The sequence below is a fragment of the Oreochromis niloticus genome, linkage group LG11 (genome assembly GCF_001858045.2).
Source record: "Oreochromis niloticus isolate F11D_XX linkage group LG11, O_niloticus_UMD_NMBU, whole genome shotgun sequence".
In the NCBI taxonomy this organism is placed as follows: domain Eukaryota; kingdom Metazoa; phylum Chordata; class Actinopteri; order Cichliformes; family Cichlidae; genus Oreochromis; species Oreochromis niloticus.
This window is the reverse complement of record NC_031976.2, coordinates 12,869,539-12,887,774: the sequence shown is the minus strand read 5'-3', so window position 1 is coordinate 12,887,774 and position 18,236 is coordinate 12,869,539. Positions and strand designations below refer to the sequence as shown.

Sequence of the window (18,236 nt, the reverse complement as noted above, 5' to 3'; positions counted from 1 at the left end):
GATCTATAAACTTAGACTATTTGTAGCATGCGTTGGTCTTTTTTTTCTCTTTTCTCTTTCTTTTTTTTTGCTTTTGCCCCCCAAGCCTCAAGTCACAAGATTGAAATGTGCATGTCTATGTTATAAATGAAGTCTTTCATAATGCTCGGCAAGCCCAAGAACACATAGTATGAACTATAATTAGCCATTCCCTGTGACAGGAAGCCTTTTAGGTGTCTCTCGCTGTCCACTCACGATGACACTGCGGGATGCTTCACTTTTGTAATCACAACACAGTGACTGATTGACGGCTATCTCACAGGACACTAAATGCCAATGGACGTCAGAAACTTTGCCTTTTCTATCTGATTCCATCCCCCCAACGCGAGGTTCTCATCGCCAAACCACAAGCAAAACCATTGTTTGTCGACAAGCGCTATCATTTACCCTCCCTGAGTCAGGGAGCATTAGCAGGAGTACCGGGAGATGAGGGACTGTTGGTGTATCTGATTCCTCGGCGGGGGCTCAGAGATGAAGCTTAGGTGGGTGGACTGGTGGGATAAGAGCCTCAGATCCTTGGCAGCTGCCAATCAAGCAGCTCTCTGAAGTACAATCAATATCATCAGGCTCCTAGTCAACCTGATCCACATCAGAAGAAAGCGCGTCTCTGTGCATTTGGAGAAGAACAGGAGATTTCCATCAGGAAACGTGAACTAAAAGTCAAAACGCATCCATCACTCAAACAACTCTTCTGTTGTATCTTTTATTTGATTCGCTCCTATCGCTATAAAAGTGCAACAACAAATGTTTTGTGCAAAGTTTTTTTCTTTTTCGTTTTGTCACGGCAACATTGGCTGGCAGATAGGTAGGCGGATGGGCGGGGCTGCAGGCTCCCAGGCTGCGGGACTAAAGGTGTGTCACGGAGGTGGTGGAAGGGACGGGGTAGCGGCGGATTTGCGCTGACAGCTCGACACACCGAGGGTTGCTGGTTCCCCCATGACAGAAAGAACAGCATACTAAATGCCTACCTGAGGTGCCACAGATGGAGAAGTCAAAGACAGAGGAATCTTTACAAGGCATTTTGGAAGGCACCATTAATATTTCATCAAAACTGCGTTTACACGCGCAAACAAACAAAAAAGGAAGTGTGTCGCCTTAATCCACCCTGCAGTCTCTCACTCACTCACACACACACACACACTGATGCTCTGTTCTATACTTCTGATCCCCCCTTTTGCTCGCTCTTCTTTTCTCTTTATTGCTTCACCCACAAGCCCGAGCCCAACATAATATTTTGTTCTTTACTTTTTTTTGTTTTACTCACTGCTGCAGCAAGTAGGTTAAACCATGTTTAGGGATGCCATGCTAAGCAGTTAGATACAGCCTGTTGTTTGCTGTAGTCAAATTTACAGTCTTAAAATTCCACCGCAGGAAGTCTGTGCGTGACTACTTTTAAATTGTGCATTAGCTTTAGTGTCAGCATTAACACAGTTTACACATTATCCTTAAACCTACAGTATAGATAGAATATAAAGGAGCAGATGACTACCTGTAATGTAAAACGTATCCGTTCTAACTCTGCAATTATCCTCAGATCTTTTTCTTGTAATAGTTTTTTTTCTCTTACACTTCAAGCAGACCGAACAGAAGACTTAATATTGAAGCTACATGTGTGCATGCTGCCTTCACATACCTTTAAACAGATGAAATAATTATTGCATAACTGTCATGCAACTCTCACAAACTTCCTACCTGGAGTATAGTTGGTCTTCATTAAAATCATATTAAAGATAGTATTATTATATTAACAAATGCTGTACATCTTTGCTACAGCTGTTTTGTGTGTACAAAGGAAAACCAAATTTCACTGATTTCCCAGAGGTTGGGAATTTATCCGTGGCGGTGGTGGTGCGTGGTGTAAATTGTGACCAATGAGTATGCAGACGATGTAACCCAAGTTGTATCTTTGATTTAAAGAGGGAAACACCAAACCTCTCACATCCAGACTATTGATAGATGCTACAATTTACCAGTGTTCCCTTACATGACCTGAGCTGTTGGCACTGATTTATTTGAACTCTTTTCCCCATGAAAGCTGACTGGGAGTAGCCCTTGAAGATCTTTTCTGACCTGAGAAGTGGTCTCTGCCTATGCGGCTACCCTCAGAAACTCTTTTAATGGTCATCAAACCACATTTTTTGGGTTACATACTAAGCAAAATCTAGTGGGTAAACTTGTGTTTATTGGGATGGCTCCAGTGTTGCAGTCCAGCTGGAACTCGCTTCAAATTGTTGTAATTCCCATCACCAACTGATAAAGTCATATCCTAGATGCCGTTTGGAGATGCAGTTGTAATAATTATATTTCCCCACAATCAATAATGTATTTTTTTAAATCACAAAGCCTTTACACAAATTACAAAGACTTTAAATAAATTTGTGTAAAATGACTCTGGTTAAAATTGCCATAGAAAAACTTTTATTGCCATGCAGTTCAAATCTGGTTTCTTCATAAAAATCCAATCTATTGACATTAGCTCAAAATCAGAGGGATATTCAATCAGCCCTTTTAAAACCCTGCTGCTACTGCATTAGCTGCAGAACATAAATAAATTCTTCCTCTCTGATCCCAGTGTGCTTCACTAATGCATTGTGTGGGACTCTTGGATTGTTGGCCAATGTGATCTGAAGCCTCAAAGGTATTTATGGAAGCTGTCAGTAACCGGAGAAATCAAGACAGCAGCAGGGTGGCGCTGCTTTGGCATGTTAACTAAAGGCATGGACTGTTTAGATTAGAGATTTTGAGAAGGCTGGAAATCTGGATTGCATGTTCACTCACAGTAAAATCTTGTGTAAATATTGCAATGGTGTGAGAAACAATCAGTCCGATCCACTTAATCCAAACACGCGACGGCCTGACCTGACTTTATGTGCGCAGAGTAACAGACGCCCCTTGTACGTACAGTGAAGGAAAAATATTAATTTGCCGAACACAGAAAGTTAAAGGCGCATAAAGAATAATGTCAATACTCTCACCCTCTCTCTCCTACACTCCCAGTCACACATGGCACAGTGGTAGATCAACATGTGACGGTGAGAGATAGCAGCAGCTTGCCGTCTTTGCCGGGAGCAGCCATTAAATAAACATGTCAAGTTGTGTGCGTTTTAATGATGATCAGCCGAGCCTGGTTTCCCTGTGAAGCGCCAGCCAAAAAGGATAGACACAGTGCAACTCCCCAGACCGCCTCTCCCTCTCTCTCTTTCTCTGTTTCTGCCTCTCATCGACACTTCCTTCACTTTGACAGAGATGGAAAGAAAGAGAGAACAAGAGGCAGGCCCGTTTGAATCAGGTTTGGGGGTGAGGGAGGTTGTTTGTATGATGATTTTTCATTTGAAAAGAAAGAAAAACATCAGTCAAGTGCAAGCTTTTGTGAGGCTTTAACACAGCTCTATCCCCGGTAGTGTGTGTGTTAGTTAGTTCTGAGTGCTATGTGTTTGACATGAGAGTGAATAACGGGCCGGCTGGTAAACGCTCTGTTTGTGTGTTTACGGCATTGCACGCCCTTAGGTGCGGCGTCTCTTGCTCTCCCCCCCTTCTTTCTCTCTCTCGCTCTCTCTCGCTTACTTCCGTCTCCGCTTTGAAGAGCAGGGGCTCGGCGTCGGATTAAAGTTTGTTTGTTTTACGTTTAGCGAGCGAGAGCTGCCATTTCTCTCCTCCTTTCTCCCCGTCTTCTCCCACTCGCCTCGTGAGCGCTCGCACTCTCTCGCACACATGCACGGTAAATCTCACAAACACTCTCGCGCGCATACACCTCACATCAGAAGTAGTGTGGAGTGCTGAGGCTGCATATGTAAATGCTGAGAGATTGTCAAGTGTCTGGGTGTGCATACATCAGGGTAATCAAGCCAGCGCTGATGGGGAGAGCTCGCTCCAGGAGCAGATCCGCAGTACTGGCAGTCACACAGCCGTCACTGAACTGCTGCCAATAATGGGTTTGAGAGGTGCTGGAGGAGGGGGTAGAGAGCATGTGTGTGTTTGCGTGTGCATTTGCTCGCACACAAACATGCCCATCTGCAAGTTGCCATCTATTTTGTATGACATGTGTGCATGCATGTATGTTAATGTGACACCTCTATGACAGAAAAGCTGATTGAGAGTGTGAAGGTGAAGCCAATCTGCCCGCAGTAGCATCGGAGTTGCAGTTGGAGTGCTGCTGAGTTACAATCTGATAGAAAAAAATGCCTGTAGATAAACTGGCCTACCTTCACCTTCCTCTGCAAAGCTACTGTGTCCAATGCAATAATAACCTTTTAAGTCCCATCCAAACTCATCCCCCCATACTCTGCTGTTTTTGTATCTGCCACACCAGTCAAAGCCCAGGGATGAAACAGTATCTGACTATCAAACAGCCAGTTTATCCGATTCCATCCGGTCTTATCCTGTTAAAAGTCCCCTACTTTTTTGTGTCATAGTTTCGATTTTAAAAGCTCTTGTAAAAACAGTAAATTGAATGCAACAGTGTACCTTTGACTATTAGGAAAATCAAAGGCAATCCCATTGATGATGAACTAAAGGGTAACAAAAGATTAGACACAACCATGGACTATCTATATAAGATGCTAAGTCACTAATCCAGTGTTTAGTGAAATCCCATTTCTAAGTCTGGAGTTTGCCATCATGGAGTTCTGAAACTGGATTTTACAAGTGAGGGTTTGAACTGACTGGTAAACCGATATACACATATGACTTGTCAATCCCAATTGTATTTTACTCCAATTAAGCCTGAAGTTTACAAAATAACCATTGTGTTACTAGAACTATGAGCCTTCCCTCCCTGGCCATGATAAAGAAAGACTGTTTAAGGCACTTTTTTTGCGGGTTAATTTTCATTAGTCCTGTGGGCTTTGTGCACCTTTTGGGCATGGCGTTTGATAATAACATCACAATAGTTGACGCACACATGTTACTGTAAGTTGGCATGGATGTATAAAGTCAATCACCTGGCCACGCAGTCCGGCTTTACAAGCATTTTTGAAAGGACGAGTCGTTTTAAAGAGCTCTCTGAATCGGAGCATGGTACTGTAACAGGATGCCACTGTTGCAACAACTCAGCTTATGAAATTACTTTCCTCCTTGATATTCCATACGGGGTATTATTGCAAAGTGGAGGCGTTTAAGACCACGGCAATTCCGATATTGACAGATAGTCAGACCACATAACGTTATAGAGCTGGGTTCACGTGTGCTGAGACTCACATTGCGTAAAGGTCGCCAAAGCTCTGCTGACTCAATAACTGTAAAGTTCCAAACCTCCTCCTCTTTGTGCCCACAGCTTCATGGCATCGGTTTCCATGGCCAATCAGCTCCTATAGGCGTCATGTGTAGGTGGCCCATCGCCTTTGCCAATATAGTCAACGTGCTGATGAAGTAATATATAGACAGTAGTCAAATTGGGGACAGATTTTTTTTCATATAATCTTGAGTAATTACATAGATTAGCCATATCATATATTATAAGATCATGATACAGTATGTTTCACATGTAAAATCATTATTCTTTAAGAAATTAGTGCAATTTTCCCCCCAAGATTGCGGTGAAGAACAAGTATAAAGGCTTGTTAGAGGTTGTCACTAACCACCTATCAACACAAAAACACCCCAAAGTGGCTGCTGGATATCTTACCATCAGCTATAGTAACATATTACCATATTTTCAACTGTATACCAGAGCACAGATCATGCTAGACACTGTCTTGTCCTTTATCTGCTATGTTATTCATGCTTAGCCTTACAATGCTATTGTAGTCAGCAGTATCCTTTATCTCATCCAAGTCTTTCACGCCCTACTCGCTTATTATATCCTACACTAGTCTGTTCCCTGGCCTGGCAAGAGCACTGGCACGTCTGATCAACTAAACAGATCCCCCAGCAGGCCTCGCTCTTCCCTGTGGAGAGCCCGGGATTGGGAGGAATGTTAACATTGCATTACAGTATGTCGCCACGTACACAATGTCCTCAATGAACGACACGGCTTTATCTGTCTCTCCCGGGATCTGGGCTGTGCCTCCTTCTCCTCTCTGCCGCTCTATTCATATGATATTCTCACTGTCCCTTCCTCCCACCTCCCCCTTTCTTTCTCTGCACACATGTGCGATAGACAGAATATCAGGATTACAGTATGAGCTGACATGGTGACACGGTGTTAATCGTCAGAGTCGTGTTTGTTTCCGCCCAGAAACTGTCACCCTCTAATAACGAGCCCCCAAAACCAAACACAATTGGCGCCGGAATGGCAGGAGTGGCACAATAGGCACAAAACCCAGCAATCTTGTCAACATATACAAATGGAAGGCAAGGAAGGAAGCCGCACGCGTCCCCTTTTCTCTTGTTGTCATAGAACACACATGCGAACCCTTCATGTCTTCTTCCTGCGTCGTGTCAGCAGAGGTCTGCAATTAATTTGTGTAATTGCCTCACACACACACACACACACACTCACACACACACCCTCATATCCATCCTAACTCCACCTCCAAGCCATTCTTTCAACCTCCAAGCAAAGTCCTCTCGTTTTAATGCCGCTAAAGACACACACATTCACAAAAACCGAACATGTTTTGTGCAGGACTTTGATCGGGCGCCGACATCAACAGAAACACAGAATTTATGATGTCTCAGTGGTCAGTGTTGTGTTTTTTGTTTTTTCCGTCTTAAGGTTGTCCACTGGGTTATGAAGAATTTAAAGGCTTACATACCCTGCACCATGGAAGATGAATTGACTTATTTCTTGTGTGATATTTGAAAATCTTACTAAACCATTTTTTCAAGAAAGCTACATCACAGCAGAAAAAGTACTAGGCAGCTGTAATCTGTATAGAACATTGATAAAGTTTCTTTGCAAAAGTCAATTGTTTTCAAGTTTTGTAATTTCGAACATTTGAAAAAGTCTCGCTGTTATGCTGAACTTCGCTCAGCCGGCGAACTTTTCTTTTCTGTTGGGCCATGAGGTTTCAACTATACACTCAAAGACAGAGATGCTAAAGATTCCCCCTCCACACACGCCAGCATTGCACTGCATTTGCTTGGATATTATTTAAATAACTGAAGGTAATATAATCTTCTACTTCTACTGGCTTTGTATCAAAAAATGAAATTCCAGCATCGGTAAAACAATATATCGGTTCAGTATTTGTGTGTTTGTGTGCGCGCCTGTATTTGTGCTTTAATAGCAGCGCTCCCGTGCTGCCACGGGGAAAGTATGTGTAGAGCGGCAGCTGCAAAAAAGGGCCCTCCCAAACCTAGGCTGACGTGAAGTGACAGCTCTGTATATCTCTCACTGGCACTGACAGCTGACAGATGGATAGCACTCATACACCGCAGGAAAAAAAAGACAGGGAGAGAGCGCGGGGGAGTGCGAGGAGTGGAGGGATGGAGAGAGAGAAAGAAAGAGAGAGGGAGAGAAAGAGAAAGCCCCCAGGATGATTCGCCAGCATTGCTCTCTGTTCAGAGGGGCCGGCGTTTGATTGAGTGCTACAGAGAATAATAAACCCTCCACTACCCGGTGCAGTGCCAGGCTTTCTCTCCCTCCTTATCTCCCGCTTTCCCCTCCCTTTCTCTCTAACCCCTCTCCTCCCTTAATTCTCTCCTTCTCTCTCCAACCCTTTTATTGTCGCCCCTCCTTTGGAGCTCTGCTCTTGCTCCTTTATGCTATGCCTCCTATTCCCCAGGCCCATCTTCCACACCTCGTGGTCTATCTTTATGTTTTTCTCTCTCTCTGCTCTCCCTTTCACTCATCTGCTATCTGCCTCTATCTGCCTTCCCGGTGTATTTGTCTCTCTGTATCTGAGGTGTGAGAGACAGGGGTAAGAGGTCTCTGTCAAACAAACCAACAGTACTCACTCACAGCTATTCCCCTGTGTATCTGACAGTGTATCTGGATCTGTGCTGTGCTCTCTGTTTCCACCACTAAAGATACAACGAGCATACATGCACTCACAAAAACGCGGCAGCTTTCACCGCAGCAGGGAACATGTGATCGGCAAAGCGAGCAAAAGTATTATGTTAAAGGCAAGTAAACATTCATTTTGCTTGGCTTTTTGAGGATGAATAAACCCTTATGCAATTTAATTACCTAATCTGAACAACATAACTTTGTTCTTGAACATGAATGTATGTAACAGTAGAACTAATATTGGGAAAGAATAACCAACGTCAAAGTACCAAAATTCAAAACATTCTCAAAATACAACGATTTTTAGAAAGTTGTTTTATGATGCAACAGGTAACAAACTTCTTTACAGTTGGTTAAACAATGACACGTGCACACGAAGTGCAGACTTTTACAAAAGGCTTCTACAAAAACTTTGCATTAACTGTTCAGCAATTATAACCATGTTTTACACACAGTCCCCCATTTTCACGGGCCCCAAATTAACTGGATAAGTGACTTACAAGCAGGTTCATGGCCAGACCTGTTCCTTTGTTGTTTCATGATGAATTAAGTAGATATAATGCTTGAATTTGATTCAAGCTGTTGAATTTGTTTGTGAATCATAATCGTAAAAACAGAGGATTTACACAAGGTGGCAAAGTCCAATCTGAAAACATCTACAAGGGTCTGCACAGTTCAAAAAAAAAACTTTGGACGGATGAAACCAAGACTTGCACCAGAATGATGGGAAGATAAAAGTATGGACAAGGAAAGAAACATGAAAGCTCATGATCTGAGCCTGTAATGACTGTAACCACTAAGGGGGGTTCAGGGTCACCTGATCCTGTAAGCTTTGTCAAAAAAGAAAGTTTTAAGCCTCATTTTAAAAGAAGAGAGGGGGTCTGTCTCCCAAATCCAAACTGGGAGCTGGTTCCACAGAAGAAGGGCCTGAAAGCTCTGGCTCCCATTCTACTTTTAAATACCCAAGGAAGAGTAAAGTGCTCTATCACAGTGATACGGTACTATGAGGTCTTTAAGATAAGGTGGGGCCTGATTATTCAAGACCTTTTGTGTGCAGAGAAGGATTTTAAATTCAGTTCTGGATTTAGCAGGTAGCCGATGAAGAGAAACTCTTAGCTGCAGCATTTTGTATCAACTGAAGGCTTCTCGGGGTACACTTAGAACTGTGCAATCATAAGGAATTACAATAATCCAGCCTAGAAGTAATAAATGCATGACGAGGTATTTCAGCATAAATGCAAAAGCTATTTTAAATCAGTGCAGTTTGCAGTTTTCCTCCTGTTCCCTGTCTTAAATGACAATAATGATGTACACAGTGTGTGATGATGATGATTTAATACTGACACATAAAGTCAATTTCAACAGCAAGCACATTATTGAAGAGTACACAGTGCAAATTAAAGTATGAAAGGATGATGCAGTTCACTTATCCAGCAACAATGAAGAAATTATTTAGTGTGTACAACTCTCTGCATGTGTCTACTTGCTAATGAGGCCACACAAACACACTTGAATGAACTTGAATTACTAAACTTATGTGAGATTATACTAACTTACATTAATAATTGGAAGGCCTAATGAGCCAGTAGTCTAGACCTGAAACTCCAGTCATACTTTGGAACAGTAAAACTTGAACAGCAAAGTCCTGCTAAGAAAAATCAAACTTTTTTGTGGTATTCAAACAATGCGTTCTTATGTGGCTCAACCTTACAATAACCTTACATCTATGGATGAAGGTCTGGCACAAATCAGTTGCTCTTTGCAAGCCCCCCCGAATCCCTGCCCTGTCGTCCTCTTCAGTGCTGCTTTTATTTGGGAGTGTGAAGGAGAGGATTAGCAGTGGCTTGTGGAAAGGAGAAAGGATGCGATGTAGGGAGGAAGAGATAGAAGGGTAGAGGGTCACGCTGAAGAATTAAAGGTGTGTATTCTATTTGCTTTTTTGCTGTTGTCTCCACTCCAGAGACATAAAATGGACACTGCTGTGTGTCGGTGCCCATCTGAATGTCGCTGTTCATCTGCCCTCTGCTTCTCTCTGCACACACACACATGCACACACACACACACGCACACACACACGTACGTATGTTCAGTTCCGCTCTATTTTCCATCTCCTCCATGAGGGTTAATCTGTGGATGTGTTCCAGTGCCCTCCTTCTCTTTTTCTCCATCTCTTCACCCCCACCTCCTCCTTTTCTTTTCCCCTCTCATCCCTCCATCCCCTGGGTGTGTAGACGGCCTGTTTCCCCTGCATCCCAACATTGAAGGGAGAAGCTAAGAGGCTGTCTGGCTGCTTGGCTGGCTGGCTGGCATGGAATTGAAAGATGTTTACTAAATAGCCCCCATGTCCCTGCGCCTGGCATTTAGTAGTCAAGACTCTGCTTGCCTGTTACAGAAAAATATGAAGAGAAAATGACTCACAGCTCACCCCCAGTGACACGCAGCATGCTTTGCTCGCCTTATGTAGAGTTCACAGTTTTCATTTCTAATTGTATTTTCCGCTTTTGTTTTTACGTTTTAATAAGTCCTATTAATTAGCGCTCAGTCTCAAAGGCATGTTTTCGTACCCGTTTTTTTTAATCTTGGGAACTAGTCGAGCATCATTTTCACTTCCTGCGACACCAAATCACACCAATGCAACTCTGAGAAAAAAAAAAAACAGCACCTCCTAGTTGCTAAGGAAGTGCAGTGTGCACCGCCGGTATCAGACTTAGGATTTCTGAAGGATGTGATCTTAGCGAATGCAATATTAATAACTTTTAGAGGGACAAATTTTTGCAGCAAGTGGTGCACACAAGCTTTCATTTAATATGTGTGTGTGTGTGTGTGTGTGTGTGTGTGTTTCTGTAGGTGTGTCTGTATTTCACACATGTATAAAAACACACACATAGACATCCAACCTTAGACTCCCCCATCTTCCTGGCTGCGAGAGGGACAAACCAGGCTCATCATAAATCAAAATGATAAATCCTGATCATAAGTCAGTCAGGCTGGTGTCAGAGCCAGCAGGCGGACACATGCCCTCGAACGACAGGGACACCGGTGACACCCATCACCTTCACATGTCACCCAGCTAAGACACATACACACATAAGCCTGCACACTCTGCCCACTACCACTTTGCTCTCCTGTCCTTCAAATATCCCGCCAAGGACACATTCACTCAGGTCCACATACTCATCTAAAATAGAGCTATCTGTTACTAAGCCAGCACCAGACATAAAGCAATGACTGCATTCACTCCTTTTCAGGACAATTTCAGCGAAGTGAGACAGAAATGGCCTCGGCTATTAGCCTGGGCCGACCCTCATTAACTGATCACCATTGATTCCTCCTAACGGGCTGTTTACCTAATTAAAAGCAGGAACTTTACATTGCGTTACCTAAATAAATGTCTATTAAAATATCACTTTACCACGTGCAGGCAGAGGCGGTGAGGTAGGCTTTATTTCTCTGCACTGTGCTGCTGGGCTTTGTAGGAAGACACAGAGTTAAATCACACTCCGAAAGGAGAGTGTTTGACAGACCTGGTCCTTGTGTCGCTTGTCACGCACATTTGATATTTTGATAGCTTCCCGTCTCTTCCCATTAGCCCCTGGGGTCCCAAAACCATTTTAGATGTTTATCGGGAAAGCGCTGGGGGTTAATTTCGTGTCTCGTCAGAAGTGCCGGCACAGAACGGTATCACACTGTAACCCATCGCGGCAAAATCGCAGCAATCGGACGGGCTTATCAGGGAGAGTTGTGTTACACTGACTGACACATGACAATGACCCTGGTGACTCTCTGTGGGCTGATAGCATCTGGGTTTTCTTTTCACTACTATCCCACTCTTTTTCTCCTGCTCACCCCCCCATCTTTCTCTCTCTGACTGCAGGCAATGGAGAAATTGGGACTTTGTCTCTGGGGAAGTGGAAAGAGTAGGAGGGAGAGCGCATGGTGTCTTTGAAGGAGCGTACTGCTCACGCACATGCACAGATAGCACGCACGAAAAAAAACCCCTGTAAGCGCTGTGCGTGCGTACACACATAAGGCAGCTCCGATTGAGCCGAGGGTGTGTGCACGCGTGATAATATGCATGCCTATCTCCGGCCATCCAGTTTTATCAGTGACAAAAAGGTATTGGTTTCACTGTTTGGTGTGGAACAGCATGGAGCCACAGGGCATGCCTGCTCAATAATCTGCTACACGTACACAAACACTCACACACGCATACATGCATGCATGCACACACAGGTTCACAAATGCAAACCAACCCAGCATGCTGGACACGCACGGGTGGTACATATAGAGGTGTACATGCACATGCGTGGTGCATGCAAAAGCACACAAACAAGCCAACATAGGGATTCAAAACACACACAGACACACACATACACAAAGTGCATTCTGGCTGTCCATCAAGACTCCCTGTCATTTTCATTCTCCCCTGTCCCCCCGTGACATGGCCGAGTCCCTTTTTTCTTCCCCTCAGCTTTAATCCCCTATTTACTTTCAGCTGCTGGTACTGAGGTAGAGTTTATCTTCACTCATACACACGCAGTGTGGCTTGAATTAGTCTATATTTATGTGACTGACTTCATTCGCAATTGAGTGATGATACAAGTATTTTTTTTTTTTTGCGACGCATAAATCAAGCATGATGACATGATTTTAAGATATTTCTTTGACAACCATAAAGCAACAAGGGCAGGATTATATTTTGAGGGTTTTTTTTAATTATTTATTTATAATTTTTTTTGCAGAAAAACTAAAAAAACTATTGTTTTATGACACTAGGGGTGACTGCTTTGTGGCACAAATCAGACGATTCAGATGATTCAAAAAAACAAGAATAATTTCTGACATTGGCATTAATGAGATCAGTGGTTCCCAACCTGCAATAAATGAATGGGATAGCAATGTCATTAAAGGGGAAAGAAAGAAAATAAAGGTATAAAAAATTTTGAGTTATTTCTTCTTCCAGTTGTGTGAAGATGTGATTATTTTCAAATCTTCTGAGGTCTATAAATCATTCAGGTATATCTGAATATCTGAGTAGGAAAACCCTCTTCGTTTGATTAGTTCACCACAGAACACACAAAGCTGGGGAGCTTGTTTTTTTAGGTAATGGATCCGATCATAACGGCCAGATGATCGGATCCGAACATCTACAAAGCAGAAAGACCTGTGGGATGGTGTCATTCAGGTCTGAGGTCTGAGACTGGGTGTCTGGCGATGTGTTAGACCTGGGTGATCCACAGCAGCTTCCCCCTTTTTACTCTACTTCAGTGATTTGCTTCAGACGTGTAGCTGACAAATAGTGAAGCACACCTTAGAGGTCTTGTAGAGTCCATGCCTCAGCAGGTTGGAGCTGTTTTGGCTTCATGTGGAGGACCAGCAGCTGGGATCGTCATAGTGTTTTGGCTTCTCAGTGTATTATTTCTGGATTGATTTAAATGAAAGTAATTCTAGTAATTCATACATTTGAGGCCTATAATTTGCCCATTGGACTGTACTAATGCAGAAAGTCTCACTCATAGTCACTAGATGATGCAGTTGTGGATATTTGCACAAGTGAAGAAGGCAAAAAAGCAAATACGTGTTGGTTTGTGCGCACGCTTGTGTGTTAGTGTGTGTAATTCTTTGGGCGTCAGCCATGTCAATCAGCCCCCTGCAGCGCAACTGCCCTTCACACTTCTGTTTATCTGCTGCTGCTGAGGACTGGGAAGACTGATAAGAGTACACCACTCCCTGTCTCCCTCTCCCTTTTTTTTCCATCTTTCTGTCTCTCGTCCTCGCACATTATAAGCAAACAGACACACAGATTGTTAGTTGTCCCTTTCAGCGTCATCAGTCATATTCATCCTCTGCAGGTTTTCTCAGACTCAGAAGAACATCATGCCGTTTGAAGCAAGACCTGATAATTGTTAATATTTCCTTCTTTATGTTCACTTTACTCATGTCTAATCCGCCATACCATATGTTTAATCTGTGTACAGTGAGTGTGTATTGGATTAACAAGCTTGTGTTTATTCCTCAGATGTTAACGGAATGATCACAATGATGTATCTAATGGTCAAGGCGAGCCAATTTTCTTGGTTTTCGGCTTACTTATTCAAGCTCCGTGTGTGTTTGAGCTCTTTTAGATTGTGCCCTATATTATAATCAAGGATCAGAATCCATTTTCTCTATCAAAGCGCTTGCCGACGGCAATGTTGATTAGCACAAGCCCCAAAAATGCTTTTTTTTTTTCTCCTTCCCTTTTTTTTTCTTTTTCCTCTCGCCGCCACCTGAAATGTTCTCTTTTCATGTCTGAAGACTGGCAAAAGTCAGGCTCCACATTTCCCTGGAGACCAGCCATTGTTACCATGGTCTGTGGACATTATTGGCGGCCACTGTGCCACCCATGTACACCTGTCACTCAAGGATAAGGAGGCCGCTCTGAGCACACAGACACAGGCTATTGGGCTGAATGTGAGTGTATAGATGTGCTGAGCGTTTAGGGAGTTCATGCGTGTATATTGAGTGGGTTGAGTTTGCATGTCTATGTATCTGTGTGTGTGCGTGTGTGTGGTTGTGTGTGCCCTCAAATGTCTTTGTGTGTGTGTGTCCTCACTCAGTCAGCCAGCTGAGTCTGCAGTCAGTTTACGTTTGACTGCAGGGCAAAAGCTCGAGCAAGAAATGAATTCTGACTCGCCGAGCGCCTCACATAAATTCCTTTTCTCATATTCCGACACAAAAGACAACATATCTGCATTGCATTAGCCCTGGGACTCCTTTCTCATTCTGATGATGATTTAGGGATGTTGAGATCTCCCCATGAACATCAGAGGCAGAGGCAGAGAGAAACAGTAAGACAGAGATAAAGAGGAAAGACACACTGAGAGATGCTTTTGGGTGTGGGTGAGGGGGTGTGGGGGGGAATGCTATCAACAGAAAAGAAATTATAAAATGACATTTAGGTTTCATATAGCTATAAATTATATACTTTTCGATTATTTCTTTGACAACATTGGAAGGCTGTGGAGCTGCTCAGCAGTAAGAACTGTTCCCTTGCAGCGAGAGGCTCCTGGATTTGAGCCCAGGCAGGTGTTTTCATCTTGCTGCGCCTGTAACCAACAAACAAGCTAGGTCAATAAAGCCTATTTAGGCCCAGGACACTCTTGCAAAAGAGACTCTATAGTCATGTGAAAAATCAAAGTTTTCACAGGACTCTTTGCAGTTCTGTGGAAAAAAAGTCCACCCCATGATTCAGTAGCTTGTAGAGCCACCTTTAGCAGCAATAACTGCATGTCATCGTTCTCTGTGTGTCTTCATCCTTCTCTCACATCATGCTCAGGAATTGTGGCCCAACTCTCCTTTACAACTTTGCTATAATTCATTTGAGGTTTGTTTATGCACAGCTCTCTTTATGTCCCACCATAGCTTTTCAATCAGGTTGAGATGTGGACTTTAACTGGGCAGCACCTTGATTCTTTTCTTTTTCAGCCATTCTGTTATAGATTTGCTGCTGTGCTTGTAATCTTTGTCATGTTGGATTCGCCAGTTTTGACCAAGCTTTAGCTGTCGGACAGATGGCTTCACATTTGACTCTAGAATATGCAATGACTGCAAGGGACCTTTGGTGACAAAACAAGGCCAAATCATGACCTCATCACCCTTATGCTTGACAGTTGGTATGAGGTGTTTGTCTTGACATACTGCGTTTCTTTTTCTCTGTGAATGCTGTGTGGCCAGACATCTTCACTTTGGTCTTTTCTGTCCAAAGAACATTCAGAAGTGTTGTTGTTGGTTTCTGAGGCAACCCCTCCGGGCAACCTTTACAAAAAAAGCTATACTTGTTCATTCTTTTTGTAATTGTACTGTCATGAACTTTCACATTTAGCATGCTAACTGAGGCCTGTAGAGTCTGAATTGTAACTCTCAGGTTTTGGCAAGTTCTCCGAGGACGGTACGTTCTAACCTTGGGGTGAATTTGCTGGGATATCCACTCCTGAGAAGATTGTGGCAATGTGTGAACTTTCTCTTTCACATGACTGTAAACTGAAATAGCAAAGTGTTGTGTAGTGCCCTGGATCCACCTGTTAAAGTAAAGCAGGCTTTACCCGTGACAGCCTTGCATTGATTTTTTTATGCATCTGCATATGCATCATCTTTGGCACTTTTTCATGCAAATAATTTTTTTTTCTCTCGCATATGGTTTTGTCCTTGAGCTGAACAGAGTGACATGCTGGATAATGTTTTCTTTTGACTGAGGTGACAGCCCCGGATTGCCATTTGCTCCCGGTGATGCCATTATCTCAGAGACAGGGAGAAAGAGAGTAAGATGCAGAAATAGACACGAGTGATTTCACTGTTTTTTTGTTGTTGTTTTTTTTAAATTTGAGCACCTGTTGTTTGTAAAGATCGTTTGTGCAACAGAAAAATATTTCAAAGAAGGGAAAATACTGTATGTGCTCTGCTTGACACATTCATAAAGGAAATCATCCCTGGTTATGAGAAGGGCCATTTCTATTTTTTATGTTTTATTGTGAAATGCTTCACACCGCTCACAGTCACATCTCAGTCAAATCATCAGATGAGGATTTTCTCCGCTGTTTCTCAAGCACATCTGTGAGGACCGCCGATATCTCAAGTTATGTTACAGTTAGTTATGTTAACTTTTAACGTTTAAAGGTGCTGCAATGCGTAACCTTACCACTAGCTCTCTGTCCTGATACAGTGTTTTTCATGAGAAATGGAAAAAAAAATCACTCTTTCTTTGCAAATGGCACTATGTGTCACCTGGAAATCAATTAAAACACTCATACAAATCCTTATTCTCTGTGCTTTCTTAATTGTCCCAGAAGCCGGACTGTAGCAGTCAACCAATTTAAAACAACATCCATATAAAAATGAAAATACAGCTTGCAATTTGTATCCACACTTAAAATTTCGACCTTTCCTCATTTGTAAAACAAGATGTTGATTGACTCGAAGGGTGATCGCATCACTGGTGTTTGACTACATGTTGTCTTGTTATTATTGCCATGTCTCAGGCACAACGGAGGAATTGTCATTGTGGGGGTGGACATGGTGGTGTGGATTGAGGGTGGTGGTGGACTTGCACGGGGGTGGGGGGGCTATATATGTGAGCATGTGTGTGTGCGTGAGTGTATGGTGGAGGGGTGGGTGAGTGCAGTGGGGAAAGGAGAGGCTAAGATGCAGGTGTGAACCTCTCATTATCGAGTGGCATGTGCCTTGTCACTCATTCATTGTTACTGGCCATGTTCACATCTGAGCTCTTTCACATTACTCATCCTCTGTTTGCCCCACCTGACCTCTCTCTGACGCACGCACGCACACACACACACACACACACACACACACACACACACACACACACACACACACACATGCAATACAGCTGAGTATTCAGGCAGACAAATCCTCAGTGCACTACAATATTTATACATCTCAGTTGTTCTTGTGTGCTCAACTTAGATTAGGGGAAATTGTTTTACAAAATACCGCTTATACATTATTTACCCTTCATTCCCTTTGTTTGTTCTGCTCTCCATTCCTTTGTAACACCACTTTGTGAACATGTGCAGGGAGAAATCCTCTTTACACTCCTGCAAGTCTATCAATGTGCAATTTGAAAGGGAGCCTGCGGTATCTACAAGATTCGTCGCACTCTTTAAATAGAGAGTCACCTTTAAATTATTGCACCAATTAAACAATGTCAATAACAAAGCATCTTAACAGTATCTTGTCGTATTAATGCTGCTTAATGTGACACGAAATACGACTAAGTTATTGCAACACACTTCATTTAAGGATCCCAGAGTGTAAGTAGAAGTTGACTCGTAGATCGTTCATGTGAGGAGAGCAGTCGGATCCACTGCAAGAAAAGACCCTGGGGTTTTCCTGATGATCCGAGTTTCCTGGGAGCTCCTGGTTCCCTCTGTGTTATTCAATGCAGAAGATATGAGGTGCATGTATTGTGTGTGTATGTGTCTTAGGGGTGACGGTGGGGATCTTAGGGGAAAGGAAACTGGGTGAGAGTTGTATGTGAATGTTTGGTGGTGGTGGTGTGTGTGTGTGTGTTGGAGGGGGGGTGTTGTGCTGGGCTCTGTTGTGTTGTATGCATCATTTCATGGGTGACAGAAAATAGAGAGCCCCCATGGGTGCCTCCTTCTGCTCAGAGAAGCCGGAGAGGAGAGACTTTAGGGACTGGGAGAATGAAGGAGGGAGAGTTGAAGAAATGGAGTGAGAGAGGGGGGTCCTGCCATCACATGGGACAGATCAAACCACAGCTGGCTGATTTCATTCGTCCCTTGCCTCC

The 18,236-nt window shown here is 43.2% G+C and overlaps 1 protein-coding gene across 2 annotated transcripts in view; it reads left to right on the top strand.

Annotated features, from left to right (window-relative positions):
* The window catches only part of LOC109204128 (uncharacterized), a 149,190-nt gene that overhangs the window by 30,693 nt on the left and 100,261 nt on the right, over nt 1-18,236 (top strand). Inside the window, exon 1 of one of the 2 annotated variants that reach the window (XM_025911400.1) lies at nt 3,631-3,757. The exons of the other annotated variant lie outside the window; for it this stretch is intronic. Coding sequence (XP_025767185.1) covers nt 3,751-3,757 — 7 coding nt within the window. The 5' untranslated portion in view covers nt 3,631-3,750. Of the gene's footprint in view, nt 1-3,630; nt 3,758-18,236 lie in introns of those variants that run through there. 2 annotated transcript variants of the gene reach the window in all.